Source organism: Eulemur rufifrons, chromosome 3 (assembly GCF_041146395.1).
Source record: "Eulemur rufifrons isolate Redbay chromosome 3, OSU_ERuf_1, whole genome shotgun sequence".
In the NCBI taxonomy this organism is placed as follows: Eukaryota; Metazoa; Chordata; class Mammalia; order Primates; family Lemuridae; genus Eulemur; species Eulemur rufifrons.
Window position 1 is genome coordinate 42169957 of NC_090985.1, and position 26859 is coordinate 42196815.

General features: G+C 37.1%; 1 protein-coding gene across 1 annotated transcript; it reads left to right on the plus strand.

Moving 5' to 3' along the window:
* The first annotated feature begins 4726 nt into the window (after positions 1-4726).
* On the plus strand, positions 4727-19425 carry HAS2 (hyaluronan synthase 2). Its single transcript, XM_069466037.1, has 3 exons — positions 4727-5353; positions 16931-17032; positions 18496-19425. Exons 1-3 carry the CDS (start codon positions 4727-4729, stop codon positions 19423-19425), a joined length of 1659 nt encoding a protein of 552 aa, XP_069322138.1.
* The last annotated feature ends 7434 nt before the right edge of the window (positions 19426-26859 follow it).

Consider the following 26859-nt stretch of genomic DNA (forward strand, 5'->3'; position numbering starts at 1 on the left):
AAGGTCTTCTAGAGCTAGTCTGGGACTCCCCACAACACTTACCTTTAGACATCTGGGGCAAGAAATTATGGATCTGTTTTTTTTTTTTTTTTTTTTTTAAGGAAAAAAAATGGCTCAATGAGGAGTACCCTTAAGGGCTTGGTTGGCTCTCAGCATATATTCACTGCCCCTGCAATTAAGATAGGGGACCTGTGCCTATCAGTCTGCATTGACTGCTTGAATTCAAATGGATTTATACATTGATTCAAAATCTATTCATTGAGTACCTGCTATGTGCCAAGACTTGTTTTTGGTACAGGGACACAAATGGTCATTGAGCCACACAAACCCTGCAGCCATAGAGTGTAAATAGGTGCTAGTGAGAAAAATCAGGCAGAGTAAGGGGAGAGAGTGTGGCAGGGGTGAAGAGAGGGCAGGGTGGAGGAGTCCTTTAGAAAAGAGTGGCAAGCTAAGACCTCCCAGAAGAGGTATCATCTGACCTAATCTCTGCAGACTTTCCCAGATGCTGACTCAACAAATTTGAATCTACTTCAGCTTCTCCCAGATCCAAAACAGAAGGACTACTTTATGAAAACTGTGGGAACTCAGTTCTCACCACTGCACTAGGGCAGTGAGAGCAGCTGTTATTCTCTCTTCATGCAACATTTTCCTCTCTGCTTAATAAAAAAGGTCAAAGGGGAGGAAAATGCTCCAATGCTCAATGACCCAAAGAGTCCCATTTGGGGTATATGAGTTAACAGTAAGGCTTTCTATCTGCTCCACAGGTAATAGCGATGGAAACAGTAGTACCTTTTTTTTTTTTTTTTTAATGGTAAAACAGGATGTTGGCTTCTGGCAGTAGGAGGAGAATTGCTGCACTACAGATGGAACCAGCAGCTTCCTTTGAAACCACCCCTTGCCCTGTCCAGTTAGGTTGTACCCACCTAGGAAAGTACTTGAGCCCTGAAATTTTCTCACTATTGGGCCTATAGTGTACTTGAGTAAGTGCTAATTTTCCATTTTCTGTAAGAGCAGGGAAACAATTATCACAGTGTTTCCGCAGTCATTCCTTATATAACATAGTTTTTTTAGCCAGAAACAAAAGGATGCCACATATGTTGTCAGGAGGATTCAAATATATTCAGCAAATATTTACTGGGAATACTCTAATCATCTGGCATTAGGCCACTGTGTGGATCCAACTCCTGATTTTGTGATTTTGGGCAAGTTATTTGAATAATCAGAGTCTTGTTTTCCTCATTATATTCATGTGTTATTTGTCACATGAGATTAATAATATATTTACCACCCAAAGTCATTGAGATTAAACAAGATCATGCTCTTAAAAAAAAAAAAAAACAACAAAACTTGCCCTACTGCCTGAAAACTAATAAATAATGATTAAATGTTAGCTTCCATTATAACAATGATGATTATGATGACAATGTTGATGAATAAAATTACATTCATTCATTCATTCAACAAATATTTACTCAAGACCAACTATAAGCCAGAAAAAAAATGTTTCATGCCCTTGGGGCACATATATATATACACACACACAAACATATATATACACACATATATATAATGTCTATTAACTTTGTGGAACTTACATTATAGTGTGTCAACCCATTCTTTAATACTTGATTTGGCCTAAAATTCTGTGGAGAATAGTAGTTTATAAATAATTGGTATATAACAGGCCAAAGTCTGATCCTGGGCAAAAAATAATCGAGTTTTATATTTTAAATGTTTATAGAATATAGATTTCTAAAACATATTTCTATCTAGCCGTGAGCACGTATGATCTAGGATTGAACTAACCCTGTTTTCCAATGTAACCATAAAGCCATATGTCTGAAAAGGAGAGTATGCTTATGAAATAGTATTTGTATGGGGGATTGTCTCAGAAAGTCTAACACATATGGTGTCCATATCTATGAAATCGCCCCGGGGAAATTGTAAAGAGACACATCCTGTCTGTCACTCCCAGAGATCAATGTATTCCCCTCAGCAAAGCTGGCTTTAAAGTGTGCCTTTTGCCCTCTGGCCTGTGCTGGGTGTGTCATCCTAGACAACACTGAGATATCTCACAGAAACATAAAGGTTCAATTCTAGCCACGTTGCTGCAGTTTTCCCAAGCTTCAAAAGGACATTCTGTAGACGCCTATGATGTAAGAGGGCGTTCCCACTTCAACTGTGGCCAGCAGATGCTATGTCAACACTCTCTACGTCCACGTGTGCTGATAAAAGCAAGGAAAATGTGAATAATGGAAAAGAATGGCAGGCAGTTCTTTTGCTGGCTATGGTGATTTTAAACACAAGCTAAACACACACTTAAGCTTCTCCCTGGCAAAGTGTTTTAGTCCCCTTGAAATTTTTCACTCTTGTGAGAATGACTCACATCTTGGAAATGACAAGTTCCAAGTCTGGTGCTCCCAGCACCTTCAGGCATTGGTTAATGTACCATTTGGGAGTTTTCAGCATCCCCTCAGCTATGTTAATTAACAAGAGGTGCTTACTTGCCTTTCTCTCAGAACTCAGCATTTCACCATTCCTCAACAGTGTGAACTTCTCGTGTGCATTGTTGTTACTCTGCCATTCTCTCCTATTGCATGCTATGGGGTCCTAGAGGTAGGCTGCTAGAAGTAAAACAGAAATTTGTTTTTTGTTTTGTTTGCTTTTTAGCTCCCTAGTTAACTGATACTTTAAACTGCAATGTGTTTCTGGTTTTTTAAAACACTTACACGAACATTATTTCATTTTGCCCCTCACGACAGCCTTGGGAAGTACTATTATTATCTTTTAACAAAGGAAAATGATGCCTACAAGTTAGAATTCTGATCTCTAGGCTGCTTTGCATTACCTAGATTATACCAGTTGAGTGAACTAATCCCCAAAATGCATAGTGGGTAAACAAAGGAAAATCCAGAAATTATTTCTTGCTAACCTGAGAATCCAAGGCAGGTATTCCGGACTGGTGGTGGCTGCCTTCCATGTGGCAATTCAAGGACCAAGCTATCTATCCTGGGGCTCTGAAAATCTCCTAGAAACTTGTTGATATGTGTAGCAAGGCTGCCAAAGGGAAAGAGAGATGGGAGGAGGCATACCCTCTCTCCTTTAAGTGCACTCGTGGAAGCTGCATGTCTAGATTTCCAAAACTTGGAATGCACACCCTGTAGTCTGCGCTCAGGAAGAAGAGATAGCACAACTGGTAAGCAGACACACTAAAGTTTCCTAGAAACATAATGCGTACCCACTCAGGATCACCTCAATGTACAATTATAGGGACTAGCATGTGACTGTGTGAACAGTGCCTCCAGCTGAGCAAAGCAGTGGTCATGCAACTCTTAGCAGCCAAGATGAGAGTAGGTTCTGTGCGGACATGCAATTTCAAGTTTGGATTAGGAAAATATAAATAGCATATCAAGCAAGAGGTTTTGCAGAGATTAATTGCTTAGCCTAAGTTTGCATTTAAAATATATTCAACTTTTAAAAATAAGTTGAATTAAAGAAAAAGATTAAGTACTAAATATATGTAAATATGAGAAAAACCCTAATATTGATGTGAATGACTAAGGATGGAGATACTGTATTTGTATCAATTATGTTTTTTATGATAGTTAATTCTTGGAAGAGAAGGAAAATAAAACTTCAGAGGGAAAAATAAAAAAGTTTTGCCAAACACCGCTTCAATGCTCAGCATTGGAAATGCATTGGGAAATACAGAAAAATGGTCCTCCTGTCTTTGTGTTGTTTGAAACTTTATTCAGGAGATACACAAAATTTAGGGATGAGTACAAAACTGGCTATTATTGAGTAGAAATGATTCTCAGGTCTAATGGGCTGCAACTTTTCATAGGATGGGGCCTCTCCTGCTGAAATTAAACATGATGTTATTCTTTATTCATTATTTCTACAAACATTTATTGTGTGTTTACTGTATTTCAGTAAGGTTCCTGACCCCTAGGATCTAACTATCTAGTGTTGGTGATGGTGGTTGGAGGAGATAAATGTCTGAACAAAGGAGATATCTAGGGATGGAGGATTTTTAATGTCAATAGGGACTTTGGAAATAATCAAGTCTAAAATCTCTCATTTAACAAATTTAAAGAAAAAAAAAACCTGAGGCCCAGAGAGGTACAATGACTCACCCAAGGTCACACAACTAGTTGATGAGCTCGTACTAGAATCCAGGTATCCTGATCTCCAATCTCATTTGGCTGCATGGAAAGAATGTAAGTTAAGGGATTTACATTGGAGGTGAGATGAAATTATACATGAGAAATTTATCAAAATCCCCTGTGTATTTTTTACTGGTCAGTATCGAGGGGTGAGGTGACTACATGGTGCAGGAAGAATGGTTGCTTTGGGTGTTGGGAAATTTAAGTTCCATGCCTAGCTGTGACCACATACACAGAGTGTAGCCTTAGACAAATAATCTAACATCCTAAAAACAATGTATCCAGGTATTCGTTTAATACATATGGTTTTCAGTAGTGCCTGCTACATCATCTCATTTGATTTTTGAAACAACCCTCTCAGGTGTGCCAGAAGGGCATCTTTATCCCTAAATTGCAGATGAGCAAACTGAGGTGCAGAAAGTCACACAGCGAATTAAGTGAGAAAATCAGTGTTAGAACTCCTGGATGCTTCTAGTCTAATGCTTTCGCCGTGATGCCATGTATATAACAAGCGTGGGACAACAGTGGTTAACCAAGAGTATTGTTTGATTATATTACAGATGCATTGTGAGAGGTTTATATGTATCCTGAGAATAATTGGAACCACACTTTTTGGAGTCTCTCTCCTCCTTGGAATCACAGCTGCTTATATTGTTGGCTACCAGTTTATCCAAACGGATAATTACTATTTCTCTTTTGGACTGTATGGTGCCTTTTTAGCATCACACCTCATCATCCAAAGCCTGTTTGCTTTTCTGGAGCATCGAAAAATGAAAAAATCCCTAGAAACCCCCATTAAGTTGAACAAAACAGTTGCTCTTTGCATCGCTGCATATCAAGAAGATCCAGACTACTTAAGGAAATGTTTGCAATCTGTGAAAAGGCTAACCTACCCTGGGATTAAAGTTGTCATGGTCATAGATGGGAACTCGGAAGATGACATTTACATGATGGACATCTTCAGTGAAGTCATGGGCAGGGACAAATCAGCCACTTATATCTGGAAGAACAACTTCCACGAAAAGGGTCCCGGTGAGACGGATGAATCACATAAAGAAAGCTCACAACATGTAACCCAATTGGTCTTGTCCAACAAAAGTGTTTGCATCATGCAAAAATGGGGTGGAAAAAGAGAAGTCATGTACACGGCGTTCAGAGCACTGGGACGGAGTGTGGATTATGTACAGGTAGGTCTCCAAATTCCTGCCAGGGCAAACATACATTTAAATAAAGCCGCTTTTGTATCTCTCCAGTCATATGCTATAGCCCATCCTTGTCCCTTCTGAACACAGTACCTCTTTCAGTTCATTTGAAAACAGCATAACTGTTGAAAGCACATTTTGAAAACGAGAAAAAAAAAATCTTGTAAAGCTGTTAAGACTATCTATGAAAATGCTTAACTTGTGCCATGTTATTGGTTAAACGTCAAGAATATTTTGACAGGAGACCCTTCCTTCCCTTCTCTCCCCCTCCCTTACCTTCTCTGCCCCCTTGTTTCTGCCAAGTCAAATCCAACGTCATTTTCCACAGTCTAAAATTCTCCAGCTTTGTAAGAAAATAGTGTCTGCCTGAGCAGAAGGGTCTTGAGAAATTCTGCAGGCTGAAGGGAAGCTATAAAATGTTTTTTTGCAGAGACTGGGCAAATGGGGTAGTGAGAGCAATTTTGATTTAAAAGAACAAAAAATTCAAAACTGAGAGAGAGAAAGGAAAGGAAAACAAAAACGAAAAAGAAAACATCTTAGAGCAAAACAAAAGTAATGTTTACTTCGCTTCCCAAACAGCATTACCTCATTCACTGCAACTTGACCTTTGAAAGCATTTGTGATGGTGTTTGTTTGCATGAAAATGAGACAGACTGTGTCTCTCATTAATTCCCTGACAGCTCACTACGGGGCTTTTCCTCTTCTAGTTCTCATTAAGGCTTTCTTCTTAAGAACGTTAGTAGGGTCCTTGTGAATTTTCTAGTTTTAATTTTCTGCACATACTTAGATTTAGGTCATGATGATATTGAGGATAAAGAAATGTCTCTGATTTAAGAAGTCCACTGGGATACACTTCCTCTCCTCTTAGGAGTGAAATTCTGCTTTTCAGAAGACCCACGAGGAGCCTTTATTGCCACAAAGTCACGCTGCCCAGTGGTTCTCTGGTAATGAGATTGGAATGGGCATTGGCTTTGGAGCCAATAGATGAAGGTTCCAACACAGGTATTATTAGCTGGGTGACCTTGAGCAAAACCTTTCTCTCTGAGTCTTGGTTTTCTAGATAGAATAAACCAATCTCACAAGTGATTTGAGATAATTATTTTCAAACAGTGTATTCCAAGTGTTTAGAAAAAGTCATTTATGATACTGGATTGGTATTATTAACACAATTAAAGCTTTTTCTGTTAATATTGTTATTTATTATATTATTGTCTAGTCTTTCCTTAAAGATTATAGTATCTGTCAGTTGCTACCATGGGATTAACTTTAGTTAACATCTAAAGTTTTGAGGCATTTCTTCATTATACTAATCTGTGTATTAATCTCACTTCCAGGGAGTTGGGAGAGTTTCTCTCTCCAGTTTCTCCTAATTTCTCAATAGTAGAACTTTCACAGTTAAGGTGGTCTCAGTTATCTCGGGACATTCAGGATTTATATAATACAACTTTGGGCCTAGGTAAGAGACTAATAGGATATTTTTAAAGGAAGGGATCAGTGGGGGAAGTTATAGAGCATATGAAAAATGAAACTCTGAGCCTAACACAAGAAAACATCTGTTTTGAAAATTTTGTCTTTAATTTTAGTTAGAACAACTGCTACATTTGTCATTTCTCATCAAGGCCTCATTGTGCGGAGTGGTTTTTTTTTTTTTTCTTTATTTTTTTAAATCAGCTCCTCCCAAGCCCTCTTCTCCCATCATTTTTGTTTTGAATTTTGTTTGTATCCTTGACAACTTCACACTGTGCCTGTCCAGGAGGAAATAATACAAAATATGAAATGTTAGAGTAGGCTTCCTACTGGAGCCCTAATCAGGCTTGAGAGCTTCTCTTCCTCCATGCAGAGATGGAGGAAGCTTCCAGATAGACTGACCCAGGCAGCTGCTGCTAACTAGGTCCTGATGCCTCCTGGGACTCTACACCAGTTCCAAGCACTCATACAAGGGTACAAATCTCTCAGCATTCGGAAACTGGTAATGCTGTCCCACATCCCCAGATACTTAGCCATGTCTGACAAGTAAGAATGGCAATTTCATAAGGTTAAAACTAAACACTAGTCACTCTCATCTTCTATTCTGATTGACCTATAGTTCAAGAATTGCAAAGCAGAAGCCACAGGAAGCCAAAAGGGAGAGAGGTTTGAGGATGTTGGCCACAAAGCATTACAAGTGAGGGAACTTGGAGTGCAGGCTGGTTAGGGAAAGAAGGAAGCAAAGTTCAGGTGGTAATACACAAGAGAAAATGGGGCCAGGGATGGAACTGACCATCTGCTCACATGCTTGCTGGAGAATACTGCTTAACTGTGGAGAGAGAAGGCCAAAAGAGTTGGTTTCCAGTTGCAGCTGGATCCTTGGCACTCGTCAGCACTTTTTTCACTTGCTTTTGAATAGATGTCCTGCTTATTGCTCTCATAACCTATTATTTCATACCTTCACCACTCTCCCAGAGCCCGATCCAAACTCCTCCCTGCTTAACTGCTAACAGATGATCTTGCTTCCTATTAAAGGGAAAGTCAAAAGTACTAGTTCTGAATGCTGTTGAGATTATCTTTTTACTCTCTTCTGCTTACATTGTTTCAAGAATACCCAACCTCACTTCCTGTCTCAAGGTTATCCTTTCCATCTATGCTCCTGGGACCTCTGGGTCTGCTGCTTCTGTTCTGCTGGGGAAAAAGGCTTGACCAGTTACCACCTTTCCCTCCATCTGTTTCAGCTTTCATCTCTAGTCTTCTCAACTGACTACTGTCTCTGTCTTGCAGCCATTCACATACTGAATGCTGACAGGGGACCCCCAGGGAAGCTCTAGTCAAGGAGAAAGGCAGTGTGGCAGCAAATTTATCTGATGATGCTGCTGGCTGCTTTCAGAGAGAAAATAGAAAAACAGGAGGAAAAAAAGTTGAGAAAAGAAGATGAAGGGAATGAAAAATTAGAAAAAGGATGAGGAAGATTTTAAAAATCCAGAATCATTATATTTTCTAGAGAAACTTTGTTTTTCAAAAAGAGAGAGATTCTGACCTGTTCTGGATATGGCTTAATATAGGGTAAAAATCTCACTTACCTCTTTAAAATAGTATTTATACTGGCATTTTAATTTACTAATGTAGCACATGTTTATAGAAGTGTGTTTTAAAAATATAAAAGAAAGCACAATGGGCAAAATTAAAATTATATGCAACAAATTCACAACTGATAGTTTAATGCTTTCCAATGTATACACTTCTATTTTTCCCTTATTTTTAAAACAGTTTGGGATTATATTTATTTTTTGAATTTTTTAATATAATGGCATCAGAAGACTTAAAATATACTTTGTCTAGATTATATAATTACTTTATCCCAATCTTTTATCATTGAACATGCCTGTTACAACTGAAGTGGTCACCAGCCTGTGCAACAAAAGAAAAAAACTCCAATATCCCTGGATGTGTATATTAGGGATTTTCTAGACATGAAATTATATAATATATATGAACGTTTTCTAAGCAGGAAGATTATAGGAGGCATTTTTATTGTTAATTGAATCTGGCAACATCCTAGGTATCAAGAATTCTTGGAGTGGGAAAAAAGTAAAGCTATATCTTTCACAACAATAGAATTGGCCCTTATTATTCATGGATTCTGTATTCACAAATTTGCATACTCACTAAAATTTACTTGTAACTCCAGAGTCAATACTCACAGTGCTTTGGTCATTTGCATGCATGCTCACAATGGCAAAAACTTGGAGTCATCCAATGCACGTGTTCCCACTGAGGTCAAACAGGGTGATGCTTTGCCTTCTTTCGGCTTTTACACTGTAAACAATTATCCTCCTCATGGTTATTTGGTACCATGTTTTTCACCTTTTTGTGCTTTTTCTTGGTGATGTAGCTATTTTAAATGGCCCCTAAGTGTATGCTGAAGTACTGTCTAGTGTTCCTAATCATAAGGAGCCTGTGGTATGCCCTATTGAGATGAATTTCCTTCAGGTATGAGTTATTGTGCTGTTGGACGTGAGTTCAATAATAATAGATCAACAATATATACATATTAAATAAGGTATATTTAAATAGAAAGCACAAATAAAACAAGGTTATGTATTGATCAGTAGATGAACATGTTGTGACCAGAAGAATGGAGGAAATTAAAACTATAGTTCTACTAGAAGAAAATTTTCAATATTCCGTAATTCAGCATTCCTGGCAACCATAACTACTGTGGTTAACAATAATCAACTATATGTAACATTTGTTTGGTTCCTGTTCTGTATACAAAGCCTAAGCAACTGAAATATTTGAAGGCCAGTGTTGAGAGTAGTGTTTCTTTGTGTCCCTCGTTTTGGAGAATAATATTAAGAGCCCACTGAAATAGGAATGAGGAAGTCTGAATTCTATACCCAACTCTGTCATTTACTTGCCGAGGGCCTGGCCTCTATTGATTCATCAATTGATGTGATAGAACAGATCATCTCTAAGATCCCTCCCAATTCAGGTCTCTTAACTCACTACTGGTTTAATTCCTCTGACATCTTAATTCTTTTTAGCAACATCCTGGAGGCTCTGCTACAGCGAGAGCAAAAGAAAACAAAAAGGGATATCAGAATTTTCTTTTCATTTATCAACTATTGTCATGTTTCTCACTTTCACTTTAATTGGCCCTTTCCCCCCAAATTGGGTTCTTGAATATAAGCCCTAATTTAAGGGCCACCATTGTAGGTTTCCCTGATTACCTTCTTTGGAATGAGAATTCCAAGCATTTGGAATAAGGGTGTTTCATGGTTTAAGCCTTTGAGGTGACAACATTTGGTTTCCCACTTTTCCAGCTGGCTTGTTACCTTTGCTTTGCACCTTTTATAAATTTCACTCATGTTTAAGTTTTCCTAGAAAGGAAAAGAGAATAACCAAATGATTCCTTTTTTCACTTTAATGATTGGAAGAGATTATTGGTTGGTGGTTGGCTTAAGGCAAGAGTTATTTTATAACAATTTGGACAATTCATTCTACCAAGGAAGGCTTATATCTTCCTAATTCCTTTTAAAATGAGCAACAAAGAAGTGCCAAACTGCTTAAGTGTCCATAATGTAAAGGCTTTCCATTGGCTAGACTTGAGATCCTGTACCATAAACCTAGTTGCTATAAGAGATCATCCTCCCCATCCCCCAATACCTTTCGCAAAAGAAAAATTGTCTTTTCTTTGAGGATATATATTTTTTTACTCATTAATTTCAAAGGGTTTTTATAGCACTAACATTTTTAGATTTTATGATTTTGTATTTGCCACTTAGACTGAGGCTGGTTAACTCAGGTGTATGCTTACATGTAAATTCCATTTATCCAGGATCCATATAAATAGAAAATCAAGATTTAAAAAAAAAAAAATAAAGTGGCATACAGGATTGATGGTCTTAGAAGTTTGTTGTAATATAATTAGTGACCATACGTTATGAGTTTTTAACTATTTAAAAATGCAATTCTCAGGGTCTAGATTTAAAAAAGGAAAAGTTTGTCATCGACATTTATATATTTCTGGAACCAAAGATGATGTTCCTGTGTTATGGAGCATTACATTCAGCAAGCTCAATGTTAATGAAGAGATGTCAAGTCAAGCTACAACAAAGGCATCTATAAGTTTCACTGGGTCCGGAGTCTACCCTTTGCTACAGGATGAACTTTCATACACTGTACCACAAGGGCACATTCCAGGTCATGAATGAGTCTTAATCAGCTGCAAACTACTCTCTAGTTATTCTACATTTTCCCCCTCATTAACAACCCATTCTAAGGAATTTTACATTGTCTGCTCAAGAATTCAACTCATTTACATGTGTTGAATATTGGGTGAGGCATGGGTTCCCCTCTCTCTGGGTGAGTCATAGTTTATTTACAGTAATTATAAGCAGGACCTTCTCTCTTTGGACTAGTGTCCTGAATTTGTGCCTCTGGTTTTGGTTTATCACTTCTTACCAAATATGACTTTCATTTATTGAACATTTACTATGAGCTAGCCATTATTAAGAGTTTTATATACATTATCTCATTAGCTAACCAACCATTACAAAAAACTTACGAGGTAGATAAGATTATCCATATTTTTCACCTAAGGAACAGAGGCTTAGGGATAGGAGGTAAGGAGTCCACAGTTAAGAAACTAGTCCATGTTTATTATATAACTGGTAAATGGTGGGTTGGGACCCAGATCTATTTGATCCCAAGGCCTTGTATAGTGCTTACTTTTCCTCACTGTAGTGTTTACTCTGGTGCTACACTGTTAGCAGTTCAGGGAGAATGGCACGATCTTATTTGCCAGTAAGAAATTATTTGTGAATTTTTTGGTTTTGGCCCTTACCCCTTTTCTTTAGAGAAATTGAAGGAGGTGGTACAAAAATTTCCATTTACTTTTTAATTAAGTTGTGGTAGGGACCAAGAGCAAATTCTATGTGCTCTAGAGATAGTCTTACTAGGTCAAGGTTAAGATGAAAGGTCAAAGTTAAGATGAAAGGTCAAGGTTAAGATGAAGGGTGAAGGTTAAGAAAGAATTGAGCCTTACAAGCAGGAAAAAAGTGAAGCCAGTAGCAACAGAAGGAGTCTTGATTTATTTCCCACCTGTCCCCTCACTGAAGGCAGCCAAAGCAATTCAGATTTTCCTCTTGCTGTGTTGGCTCTCAATGCTCTTTGAAGTGGTATGAAAAGTAGGGAGGAGAGCCATCAGTCCATCTAAAAGGAAAGACATTTTAAAAAGTGAAACATGGAGACTTAGCATTTCAGACTTGGGTCTTAGAATTTAATAGGCGTTTGGTAATAAATAACAATATTTCTAGAAGGAATTTTTGTTTAGAGTGTTGTGAGATAAATTACCTTTAAGATCAGTAAGATAAGTTGGAATGGACAGAAATGCTATAGATGGTTCCAGATAAATTTGAATTTGTTCGTGTGCTAAGAGATTCTCTGTATGTAATCAATTCCCATGTCCCTTTTAGTGATTCTCTCTAAGGAACCATGTTTGTAGTAATAATTGATTACCATGATTAGATGTGGGTTACTTTGGGAGTATAAAAAAATTAAAGATTATTATCTTATGCTAATGAAATATTTCTCTACAGTCCTTTGTTTTGTTTTGTTTTGTTTTATTTTTGAGACAGAATCTTGCTCTGTTGCCTAGGCTAGAGTGCCGTGGAGTCAGCCTAGCTCACGGCAACCTCAAACTTCTGGGCTCAAGCGATCCTCTCACCTAAGCCTCCCAGCGTGCTAGGATTATAGGCTCGAGCCACCACACTTGGTCTCTACAGTCCTTTGTAATTCACAAAGTACTTTTACATGCAGTACCTCACTCATGTGCCATGATAGTAAGTGGCTTGTTCAAGGTGATAGAAGTAGTAAGTTACAGGACTCAAGACTTTAATTGAGGCTTCTTGATTCTATGGGCCTTTATTCTTATAATAGGTAAAATCTTGGCTAAAGACAATCTAATTTATTGAAATCCTATACTTTATACAGTTACTGCTCTTCGTAACTTAAAGATAGAGGTAACTTTAAAAAATCTACCAAATTAGCACTGGGGCTTCAAACATATTTAATCTCAACTTCATCATTATTTTTATGAAAGCAGAACCCTCCCCCTGTGCCCAGTTATTTTGAACGCAGGGTTGGCAAACTTGACTTATAAAAGGCTAGATACTAGATATTAGACTTTGCACACTGTATGGTCTCTGTTGTAACTATTCAACTTGGCTGTTGTAGAGTGAAAAGCAGCCATAAATAATACATAAGTGAAGGATCATGGCTGGATTCCAATAAAACTTTATAAACACCAAAATTGGAATATTATGTAATTTCCATGTGTCACAAAATACCCTTCTTTTGATTTTTTTTTTAACTATTTAAAAATGTAAAACAATTCTTAGCCCACAGACCATATCAAAACAAGTGGGAGGCTGGACTTGACTTGTAGGTCTGTTTGCCAACCCCTGTTTTAGGGAGGAAAGAGAGGGAATGCACTCTTGGCTAGAGTAGTGATACAGGAAGAGTGATGGGCTTATGCCCTGTAGTTGGTGTTTCTGTGGTTAAAGCTGAGGTGGCTGATTACTCCCAATAATGTCTTTTTGTCTTGACATGTTTCATTCCGTTTACTCAAAAGTTGGTGACTTTGCTTCATTTCCATATCTCCCAGTGAGAAATCTCATAACTCGTGATCATGTGGTTTCAACAAATTACAGTGATACATGTAGTGTGGCCAAAAAGATGTTTCGGTTTGTTCTGTGTCCTGTGTTCAAATCGTGTCCTGTAGTTTTCCCTTATGTGTGGTTCAACTCTGCATGGACTGGTGTATGTCTCCCACAGACTGGAGCCAAGACCTAAGTAGTCAACATTCATGAAATTGCGTACTTGTTATTAATTAGTGAGGAGACAGCTAGAAATTCTGTTCCTGCCATCTGGAATTTAAGAAGGACAAAAGTTAAGCTCTTTATACCCTAATAAGTAAATGTCATTGTGTCCCTGAACACACATGCTTTTACAGATTGTCAAGCAAAGACTGTGGCTTTTTAGTTTGCATTCTATCACCACATAGCATCCAGAAGATGAAATTTTTAAAAACTCTTAAATCCTACTGTAACAAACCCTTTCCCAAGAGATTTCTGAGCTTTCTCTTCTGACATAGCTAAACGCACTGTGTGAACAATCTCTCAGAGAACATCTGGCACTTCGCTATTAGGAACTGGGAGTGGCAAGGACCAATTTAAATATGCAGAACCTCAGAAGTTTGGTTTCAGTTTAGTCATTTCAAAGAGGCAATTCCTCTGGCCTGGTTGTGCTCACAAGCAGGCAGACTTATTTGAACATTAATTCTGGGTTGCTCCCTTCCTGTTGTTTTTAGTCTTATTTTAGCCTTCTGGTTTTACCTCTTCCAGCTTGAGTCAATAGAGGTGGGTGTGGCATAAAGTCAGGATGCTGGATTCCAAAGATGGGTTGGACTTCTGCCTTCACCCTTCTCTCCCCTCATCACAGACCTCCTGCCCAGCTTGTAGCCATATACAAACCAGTGACCGACAAGGCATGGAAGAGGCAAAACATTGCTTTCGGAGGAATTTGTCTAGGCTAGGGAGGCTTGGGATGCTTGGATACAAACGCAAGTGTTAGTGACATCCTACTTTGTACAATGACAGACTCATGCCTAGCTTCTGCCTAAATTTTTTTTTCTTAAAGTAAATGTGATTATGTTGAACCTAAATGGAATGCCAAAAAAACAATAAATGAGTTTTTATTTAGAGAATGAGTGCACTAAATATAAATAAACAAAACAAAACAAAAAATCAGAAGTTAATCCCAAAGTAGCTATAGTTTTGCTAAAGGGGTAAGTTCACTTTTTATAATTAGATGCCCCATATATTTCATATGTCATGTTTTAATAATGCACTTAAGTTGCTATTTTTACCAGTATTCTTCATTAACATAAAACCTTTTCAGAAAAAAATAGCTACTAGTAAAATTGAGACAGATACTTATTTAAAATGTTGTGATTCCTTATCTAACAATGTAAGGGATTCATGTTCCATATTATCTAAGGTCCCTTTCAACTCAGACTTTGTTTCTACAAATTAATTACTTTTTTATTATTCAAAATTCATATATCAAATGCTGACTATTTTATAGAGTAGCTTGGAAAACTGTTAAGATAATTACTTTTGATATAAAGAAACAGGCTAAGTCTTGATTCGATCCAACCAGTTTAGCCAGACTTGCTGGCAGAATAATGGCTGATAAGTTTGTATCTGTTGGGGCCTTTCTGCATTCAGCAAAAAAGTATACTGTGTCCAATTAGTAAATGTTGCAGTGATGGGGAGATGGGAACATTTTTTTTTTCCAACTTTTTTTCTACTTCTGATTTTTCTCGGATCATGTGGAGGAAACTCCAGGTATAACCCACCTGGCCTTTGCCCACTGTCTCACTTCTTTTTTAAGAGAAGACGAGTGACTTAATCCGAGTAGTGAGTATGGAAGGAGTAATAGGAAGCCCAGCTCCGTCCCTCTTCTGGGAGTGGGCTACACCCCAGGAGCATGCAGCAGCCATGCCTGTGGAAGGGGCAAACACTCCATCTGCAGGAGGAGGCTAGTTCCACTTAGAGCCTTCCTGGGACTTAGTACGGTGCCTAAAATAGGGGAACGGAATTATCAACAGAATTATGAAGCCCACCTCTCCGCAGATATAAATCCTATTCTCCATATCAGCTTTATAAGTTTACATGTGATAGTTTGGTTTTGCATCTGCTTTGTTCTTCTGTTTAATATTTCAATTGACTTAGAAATCAGGCCGGAAAGAAAAGTACTAATTATAACCCTGTCCTAATAGAAATGTCTATTATGGATGCACAGGTATCAACTACCTCCAATAATTTTCTTGAAGTTGTATTTTGTTTGGATTCAGAATTGATTTTTTCTTGGCCCATGGAAAGATTGTTTTTAAAAGCAATAATTGACATTCCTAGAATAGCTTAAAGTGATTTGCATCTACTAGATGAACACTTAATGCTTTAGAATAAAAGATGTTTTAAAGATCTTTAAATATCTTTAAAAGTCTGTAAAGCTAGTTCCCTTTATGAAGTCATTTACTAAGCCCAGGCCATATGGACGTCTTGCTTCAGAACTATACCATCATCTGCAGAAGAATTGCTCTCCTGTCTTTTATTCATCATATTAATAAAATGTGGTATGTGTATACCATGGAGTCCTGTTCAGCTGTAAAAGAAATGGTGAACTAATACCTCTTATATTAACATGGATGGAACTGGAGACCATTCTTCTAAGTGAAGTGTCACAAGAATGGAAAAACACCACATGTGCTCACCATTAAATTGGAACTAATCAATCAATACTTATGTGCACATATGGAAATAACACCCATCAGAAATCAAGCAGGTGGGAGGGGGGAGGAGGGGGCTGGTAAATTCACACCTGACAGATACAATGCACACTATCTGGGTGATGGGCACACTTATAAATAACTTTGAATCAAATGGTACAAAATATACCAAAATGTACCATTTATGTAACCAAAACATTTGTACCCCCATAATATTCTGAAATTAAAAAAATGAAATAAAATAGGAGGAAAACCATTGTTAAATATGTCTCTCTTTCAAAAATGTCATAAGATCTTTTTGTCATTCAGACCTGAGAGACAATTGCCTAAAAGCCTTATTTAAGGCAACTGGGAAAAAAACTATAGACATCTAGAGTTCCCAAACATTCTAGTTTGCCAGTGGTGTTACCAGGGACATGAGACTTTCATTGCCAAAACTGGGGGCAACCATGGCAAACTGGGACATGCTGGTCACCCTACAAGTCATACCTAGCACATCACTTCAGCTGTTCTGCCCAGCAATGTCATTAACTTAAATATTAAGCTTGCTGAAAAATAAGCTCTTTGTATTGGCCATGATATAACAAGTCCTCTTTCATCCCCGTGACACTTGCTGACTGAGGCTTCCTGATAATAAAGATGAGGGCGTGGTATGTGGGCCCACTTTTGATTGTATGCAGTGTGCTCACGGGTCTACCTTCTCTTTAACTCATTTTCTACTGTCTTCTTTGCAGGTTTGTGATTCAGATACCATGCTTGACCCTGCCTCATCTGTGGAGATGGTAAAAGTTTTAGAAGAAGACCCCATGGTTGGAGGTGTTGGGGGAGATGTCCAGGTACATATGGCTTCATGTTTTGTATGAGACACTTTTAATAGCACTCTGGCTCATTGATTCCTTGAACATACATTTATTACATACTGACTCTGCCAGGTATTGTTGTTGGTGTTGAAGACACATTAGAATGTGCCTTGGACCCACTTCACTGTCTCTTTTCCTATTAAAAATTGAAATAATTTAGGATTTCCTTGCTTAGTCCTGGAGTATAACCCATGTCTTTAGTGGCTAAGTTATATGCAACATATTAATAACATAAATGTGCAATGACTTCTACTATATATCCTTGGACCATAACTTAATATTTCATGTTCTGCGAAACTCTAATGTTGGAGTTTATTTAGCTACAAGGGTAAACAAACAGAACTGTGGTAGGGAATGGGTCATATATCTTATACCTATATATTTAAATACTGGTTAATATGTGGTTGGTCAAAAATCCAAACTGGAAAATAGGAAGAAAAAAGAAACAACAACTCAAATTTATACTAGTGAGAAAGGCAAAGAAAGAAATAATACGTAGATTTTCCAGTATGACCCATCATTTGCTACTAATGGAAAAGTGATTAGAGAAACAAATATTAATGAACATAGTTTGATGTTTGTGAGATGGAAAAATGAATGTGTGAAAATATGTAAAAATAAAGGAGTCCCTTGAAACACGAGATTAGATTTTGGCAAAAGTTGAGAAGCACATGGAAAATTGACTTTAAAATTTAGATATTGTGTGGTTGTATGACTCATTTTGTATATGTAGGTTGATAGTAAAGGCAAAGAAATTGCATTAGAAATGACAAAGAAATAGCCTGATGATAAAAAAGAAAGCATGCAAAATCCAGATAAAAACTGAACAAAATTGAGACAGAGGAGAAAATTTAGAAACAGTGCAAAGAAAAAAACTTAAAAAAATTTCAAAAGCCTTTACATAAAGAATTATTTTAGGATTCAGATTTTGCCAGGAGACAAGAGCAAACTCTTTTATCACTGGCATTGTGAAAAAGCGTGGAGAAGGGAGAAGGAAAATTAACAGCCAAGGTTTGGATGATTTGGAAATTAACCAGAATAGAAGGGACTAAAACTTAAAATTTTTCAAATTTTAGATGGTAGGAAAGAGTGCCTGGGAGAAGAATTTGGGGACTGAGGGCTAAAGCCTAAAAACCTCAATCTTATAACACAACAATAAGAACAAGAATAAACATCATAGCAAAAAGAGGACAGAGAATGATGAAGCAGAGAAAAAATATTCACCATCAAAGCATCCCAACATATGCACACAACAACTTAACAAATCAATCTAGTAACACAGTGTCGGAGAAAACACAACATAATCATGTCAAAAGAGGAAGGAAGCCAAAATGGGAAGATAAAATAACAAATCTCACTTTAGGTAGTCAATCTCAGGATGGTGCAGTTTTGTTGGTATTTTTATCTAAAGCTTACCTTTTGTATTTTCCTTCTTGCAGATTTTAAACAAGTACGATTCCTGGATCTCCTTCCTCAGCAGTGTGAGATACTGGATGGCTTTTAACATAGAAAGGGCCTGTCAGTCTTATTTTGGGTGTGTCCAGTGCATTAGTGGACCTCTGGGAATGTACAGAAACTCCTTGCTGCATGAGTTTGTGGAAGACTGGTATAATCAGGAATTCATGGGCAACCAATGTAGTTTTGGTGATGACAGGCATCTAACGAACCGGGTGCTGAGTCTGGGCTATGCAACAAAATACACAGCTCGATCCAAGTGCCTTACTGAAACACCTATAGAATATCTCAGATGGTTAAACCAGCAGACCCGTTGGAGCAAGTCGTACTTCCGAGAGTGGCTGTACAATGCAATGTGGTTTCACAAACATCACTTGTGGATGACCTACGAGGCGGTTATCACTGGATTCTTTCCTTTCTTCCTCATTGCCACAGTAATTCAGCTCTTCTACCGAGGTAAAATTTGGAACATCCTCCTCTTCTTGTTAACTGTCCAGCTAGTAGGTCTCATCAAATCATCTTTTGCCAGCTGCCTTAGAGGAAATATCGTCATGGTCTTCATGTCTCTCTACTCAGTGTTATACATGTCCAGTTTACTTCCCGCCAAGATGTTTGCAATCGCAACCATAAACAAAGCTGGGTGGGGCACATCAGGAAGGAAAACCATTGTTGTTAATTTCATAGGACTCATCCCAGTGTCAGTTTGGTTTACAATCCTCCTGGGTGGTGTGATTTTCACCATTTATAAGGAATCCAAAAAGCCATTTTCGGAATCCAAACAGACAGTTCTAATTGTTGGAACGTTGCTCTATGCATGCTATTGGGTCATGCTTTTGACGCTGTATGTGGTTCTCATCAATAAGTGTGGCAGGCGGAAGAAGGGACAACAGTATGACATGGTGCTTGATGTATGATCTCACATGGTTTGACGTTTGCAGTCACATATACCACCTTAGTTCCTCTAGGGGCTGTACAGTATTGTGGCATCAGATAATGCCACCAAAGGAGACATATCACTGCTGCTGGGACTTGAACAAAGACATTTCTATGGGTTTATTTTCATTCTGCCAAAGTAAAACAATACATCAACAAGAAGAATCTCAGATTTAACCTGTTATTTCTATGAAAATGGGATGAATTCTTTGTTTATGCACTTTTTCCTTACTGTGCATCCACCTGAAAGTGTTTTGTCCTATATACCTCACTAGCCATGCTTTATGTGGGTTATCATGGAAGAAAAAGATTTTGGAAACTCAAGGAAAAGTTCTTTCAACCTATACAACCTAACTTATGGACTGTTTTGATAATTTTTTTTTAGGAAGGATTTTCTTTTTAACTTTACCAAATGAAATGCCAAAGGAAATTTAAAGGCCGTTGGCTGTGCTGTATTTTGATATAATTGTACTGTGTTTTTAAATTTTGTATGCCAATTTTTAAAACAAATTTTACATATTTCTATATTTTACTTCTCTGCCAAAATACACCTGTTCTTCCTTTTTTTTTTTAAATAAAATAAGTTCTGAAAAAAATTCATACTTAAAAAACCTGCCCAAAATGTGAAGCTTGGTTGACTGATGTTCATGATAGAAAGAATAAAATGTTTCTCTCTCTCTCTACATTTTAAAATTGAATAGTTTATTTCCTGTGAAAAAAGTATTTAAACTTTCAATATTTTAACTTTTGTTTTTCATTCCTTTTAGAAAAGGCCAATATACCCGTCACACTTTGGGAGTAAAAACACATACTTTCAGGTGTACAAAAGAAAAAATAAGTCATTGAAACTCAAGGCCAAAGGGTAGAAAAGTGCAATTTTTTCATAAGATTAATAAAAAGGGAGTGCTAGTCCTTGAAAGACAAAAGTAGGCATCCAGCAATGGACAAACCATGAGTATCAAAGACGAATAATCTTTGGAGATTCTGGCAGTGTTTTCCTAGGCCAAGTAAAATGGAAAGTGGAAAAATTATCTGTATAATTTGGACAAATATAGTGCAGTTCATCAAAGGTTTGGTTCTGTGGCCCAAATTTACCAGATCCTATCTAGATATTGAACATGTTTCACCTATCTTATTTTTCAGCTTGCCATTTCACTTTACATGTTGGTATGATGTTTACACAGGTGAGTTGAATAAATTATAATAAGTCTAAAACACATAGGTTCAAAATTGGCAGATTTATGCTGCAAGTGTCCTCTTTTACTTTCTAGGGAAGGAAGATTTTTTTTTCTGAATTATACAGATCATTGCTTCATCTCTCCTGTTCTTGGCCTATATAAAATTGTCTACACAGTAGAAATTAATATTAAGGTTCAATAAGTATATCAAGAAGTGGCGCATGTAAAAATATACTCTGAACTTAGCCTCAAGCATCCAATTTGACCTTTTACACAATTGATCTTACCTTGTAGCTGGTGCTGTGTAGACTTGTGTTAAAAACACAATGAAAATATGGGAATAGTTGAATAAACAGATTGTGGTGAAGCAGACACACATGGAGAAGTGTTAAACTCGTGCTTCCTGCCTTTCTGCTTTTTTATGCAGTCATCTATGTTACACCTATCCTGCCTAAGAAAAAGCTGCACGTTCTACCTTCAGAGTACAAAAAGGTATATGACATTATGAAACTCAGGCTCTCACGGACTGGGGAGCTTGTGGGAAACAAACACACCATGCCAATAAATGAGACTAAAACTTGAGTTTGCCTTTTTAACTATTTATGTTCTAAGTTAAGCTTTGATAACATTCAAATGTCAAATTCTCTCATTCTTATAAAAAGTTGAATTAATTGCCTGTATTTATTTTAGCAATTATTCAATGTATTTCCAGTATAGGATGTATAGTATAATTAATTTTTTTGTAAATAAAATATTTTTGATAAGATTATTGCCTTTTTTTCCTAAGGGAAGGGGGAACTTTGTTTTTCTCATTGTAATGGTATGGATTTAAGAATGGGGTTTATAGAAAAAAAATCAGGGTTGGTAAAAGATAGTATGTCATTTAATGTTACTTATCTTTAGGTAGAAATTCCCAAAATTGATGTGGTTTGGAAATCCAGAAAACCAGAGAAAAAAGAGAGAGAGGGTGGAAGGTGGGGAGGGGGGGAGAGAAAGGAGAAAAGGGATGAGGAAAAGAGAGAGAGAGACTATCTCAATCATCATTTCCCCTGTCTCTGATCTTCACTTTATTCCGCTTCCCTTGAAAGCAGCCCAAATTTAAACAAAAGTTTTATTATAGGAACTTAGCATAGCAGGAAAAAAATCACAGATATGCAGAAAAGTTATAAGCAAGTTTGTTTATTTTTATAGCATTCTTTACAAATAAAACCTTAAAATAACCTAAAATCAAATAATGAGGGCAATAATTATGTGAATTGTGGTACATACAAGCAATGGAACATCATTAGCTAATGAATACAATGTTCTCAAAGAATATATGAGGATGTCGGAGAAATATGTTTTAAAAAAATAACCATTTTGTACAGTAACAATTTTTGTAAAAACAAAAATATTTAAATGTGATTATCTCTAATACTGGGGATATAATCAATTTATATTCTGTATACATTTCATTTTTTCCAACTACCATGAACATGTGTCATTTTTATAATTAGAAAAAGGACAACAAATACATATTTTTAAGTGGGTTGGAACATCTAACAGCATTTCCTGATTTGAGGAGCTTTGATGATAATTATCTCATTTTGCCTCTGATTCCTCAAATTCATTTTATTTACCAACTATTTTTAATATTTTACATCTAAGAATCCTTCATTCCTTTTGTCCTGTTGTAAACTATAGCCATTGAACATTTTTGCCATGGTAGACAAGAGAAATGTGAATCGTTCTAGACCCAATAATCTACTGATAAAGTCATTTGGTGGCAATCTTTTAATGTACGGAGCCATCCAGCATACATTTTAGGCTTTGCTAGCCATACAGGCTGTCATATAAACCCTCCTTAACTCTGCTGTTATAGCATAAAAGCATCCATAGGTAATATGTAAACAAGTGGATGGCTGTGTTCCAATAGCACTCAAATTTGAATTTAATGTAATTTTCACTTGTTAAAAATGTATTCTTTTGCTATTTTTCAACTATTTAAAAAATGAAAAAGGTATTCATAGTACACCAACATTACTAAAATAGGCAATGAGCCAGATTTATCCTTCTGACCATAGTTCAATGACTCCTGCTCTTTAGGAACCTGATTTATTTGTACTATTAAGTACTCACACTGACACTTAATATTTGAGCACATAATATTTGTTAGGTACTTCCAGAAGCATGTTTTATAGATCAACTATTTTAGATATCATATCAGTCCCAAGGAGTTCCATTATTATTACCATTTTGGAGGCAAGAATGCTGAGACTTAAAGAAATCTGGTAACTTAAGATCAGAAAGCTAGTAAACTATAGTGGTGCAGTTTAAGTCTAGGTATTCTGATATCAAGCTTACCCCTTAAACTAATGCTATTTTGTGTTTTGTCCATTGTCTGGCAGCATCAGCAACATCTGGGAATTTTTTAGAAATGCAGATTCATGACCATACCCTAGACTTACTGAATCAAAATCTCTGGGGAATCTGTTTAATAAGATTCCCAGGTCACTCTGAACACATTAATGTTTGAGAAACATTGCCCTAATGCAGTATCTTATGTGGTTCACCTTAAACTGAGTATCATTTCTAAGGTAGCTATTCACTCAAATATTTGTATTCTCCTATTGAACTTTTCTATTTTAATATCATTTATGGGTGGCAGTTATCTGGTTTTAGTTAAGCTTATTAATACCTGTCATGGGCAAGAAATGAAGAGGTGTACATTTTCTCTATACTCAAAGAGCTTATAATTAAGTAAGAGGGATATGATAATTACACAAATATTGGATGCAAAACAGAATAGAGGTATAAATAGTGGCATGGGACATAAAAAGAAGGAATAAACATGTACAATTACCTCCACAAAGGCGTGCTTTAAGATAGTGTGGTATTTAGGTTGATTCTTTAAAGATGTACAAATTTGAATGGAAACTAAGGACTTCCCAGGTGGAAGAAATAATGTAAGTACAACGCTGGCGACATGGTTTTAATAATATGTGGTCCTTTGGATAGAATTAACATTTAACTAAGGTGTAGCTTATATTTGACCAAGAGTTGGGACATAATTACAGAAAGTAAATTTGAAGGTGGGTCATAGAAAACCACAACCTAACTGGGAGAAATACTAGAAAGAAGTATTTACACTAATTTTGATAGATCAGAAGACATGAGGAGTTTTTGGACAGGATGCTAACCTTGTTATAAAGTGAGATATTTTATGATGGTTTGGACCTGAGAAACCCATATAAATAATTATGTTTAGAATTATGATTTGGTCTGAGCATGCTCATAACAAACGGGTGTTATTCTCCCGGGCACTTGACCACATTCATCACATTCCTTTCCAATCTGCCTCCTGCTTCACATCCTCAGGACATCACCTCCTGCCCATTACCCAAGCACTATCTTCAGCTTTTTTTGTCTAAGAAGCCCATAACCAACAAATCACTATAGCCATTTGATCCCACCTTTGTCAAGTCACTCAAATTCATCCCTCCTCCTTGTTAAGATGTTCTTTATCTCTTATCTGAACTATTGAAAGTACCTCCTGACCACCTCTCTACTCCCCACGTCTGCTGTATCCTGTGGATTCTCTGCATTTCCGTCAGAATTATTCTTCTGAGGCCTAACTCTGAATACAAAGGTTTAACTTGACTTCATTGTCAACAAGAAAAAATCATTGAACATTTAAGAAAGCATTCAAGACTGACACTATCTCTTTATATCCTTTCTTGCAGTCCTTAACTCCTCCTATTTTTCATGGTCCTGCTAAATTGGATTTTTGACTCCTTCTTGAACACACTTTGCCCTTCTCCTTTAACCTTTCTTTGCATTTTGCTCTCAACCTTAAATGACTTTTCACCTCTCCCCGTTCCTGTATCTGTCAGAATTATTCAATATTCATTTCGCTAGCATTTTCTTCCCCAAATACCTCAACTTAAAGGGATTTCTCTCTCTTCATTCTTACAATATTTCAATTTCATCTCTGCCATGAAGTCCAGACTTTCTTCTGCCTTGTTTTGTGAATATTGGTGCACATAACAACAACCTAGTAGACTGAAAGATTTTTCAGGCTTAGTCTATGTCTTCATCATTTTTGAATCCTCTTTGGGAAATGGCACAGCCAGGTGTCTAATGATATTTGGAGAATAAGCAAATGAATATATGAAGAAACCAGGCAGGATGGATGGACTCAAGCAATTAAACTTTTAAGAAATATGGTAGGGTACAGATTCTTTTTGCCTTGGGCAATGAGTTGATGCCTTTGTCACCAAAAAAAGAATACCTCGGCATTCATTCAACAGTTCTTGAGTAGTGATTATGTGCCAGACTGCTGGGATTTCAAAAATAAGAAATCATGCTTGCCTTCAAGGCTTTTTTTTTTTTTTTTTTTTGAGACAAGGCGTTACTCTGTTGCTAGGGCTAGAGTGCAGTGGCATCACCATAGCTCACTGCAACTTAATTCCTGGACTCAAATGATTCCTGCCTCAGCCTCCTGAGTAGCTGGGACTATAGGTGTGTGCCACCATGCCTGGCTAATTTTTCTTTATTTGTAGAGATGGGGTGTTTCTATGTTGCCCAGGCTGTTCTTGAACTCCTGGCCTCAAGTGATCCTCCTGCCCTGGCCTCCCAAAGTTGAAGGATTACAGGCATGAGCCGCTGTGCCCAGCCAAGGAATCATTTGAGTTCCTCTAGTAAACCATGCTCCTGCCCTCCTGTGGGCATTTCCAGGAGCTCTTCCTGACCCCACTTCCCTCCCACTACCATCTTTGTCTCGTTAACTCCTATTCTACCTTTCAGCCTCAGTTCAATCATCACTTCCTCAGGGAAGCCTTCCATGACTACTATTGCCAGGTTTGTTCCTCTATTATATTCTCTTATAGAATTCCTTAGTGCTTATTTTTTAGTTTTGTCTCTATGACTCCTTGTTTAATTAGAGGATAAGCTCCATGATGGAAGGAACTGTGTGAAATTGCATCAGCATTGCATCTCTGATCTTAGTACATAGTTTGTCACAGGGTAGGAGCTCAATATAAATTTGTGGATAGAATAAATAGGTGAGGGAATAAGACTCCCAATATAGGTTGGGAAACAGCCATAGAGTCAGAGTTATAAAACAGTCAAACTCCCAGCTTTTTATTTATAAAGAACTCCTTCACCCCTGGATAGACTTATTATTTATGATATGAAGATAATGTAGAGACATTGAAGGTTTCATCAGGGTAAAGAAAGAAAAATCTATGGGCAGGAGACTGTGCTTTAGTTGTAAGAAAGGTTAAGGGGTGAGAATTCACTGGAATTCTTATAATGAGAATGCACAGAACCCCCCAAAATTTTTTTAACTTACTAACTTAAATGTTAAATGCTTCATTTCCTATTTTGGTTCATGGTTTACGTCTTCCTTTTATGTAATTTGTATAAGTATTGTTGACACATGTTCTCATGTTATCTGGTTTCCCAGAATATAAAACCAGTCCTCTCATCTAACAAAGACATTTCTGGTACAATGTTTTACCTTTGAAACGTAAAATACATATGTGTATTTGCTTAATAATTGCAATGCTGTACATCTGAAGCCTTTCCTATCCATGCGCATCATAAATATTTGTTTTTTGAGCCACATCTTAGACTCAACCTGATATAACCTTCTCCAGAAATCTTCTCTGACTCCCCCTTCCCCACCCATATTCCATAGCATGTTGTACTTAGCTATCTCTCTTTCACATATGACATTGTGGGTTACCATTATTTTGTTTAGATTCTGAGCTCCCCAACACCTAGCTTATGGTCACTCAAAAAGCAGGCACTCAATAAACATGGCTTGGGTGATGTTAAATGTGTTCCCATAGGAAAAAAATATTTACAGTATAAGTCTATACATATAAATATATATCCTTACATTCATGCACTTATTTGACTTTCGACTAATATTTATTAGGTGTCTATTATACCAGGCTTTGAGCTTGGAAAAGGAAAAACTGTTGATACAGTGAGTGCTTGCAGTATTAGTGCTTCAGGGTGTTGAAAGTTCATCCATGAAATAAAAGGGATCTATTCTCAGGTATGTTTAGGAAACACTGAGTACATCTGGTTTCTTCACTGCAGAAATTTTCAGAAAACTTTCACGTGCTGATGAGTTGTATGATTCTGCAAGAGAGGCCTGTCACATATAGAAAACCCCACACTTAAATGACTATGGTCCCTTTTCCACAGAGATGTTGGCTAACATCTGGATTAACATTATTATTCTGC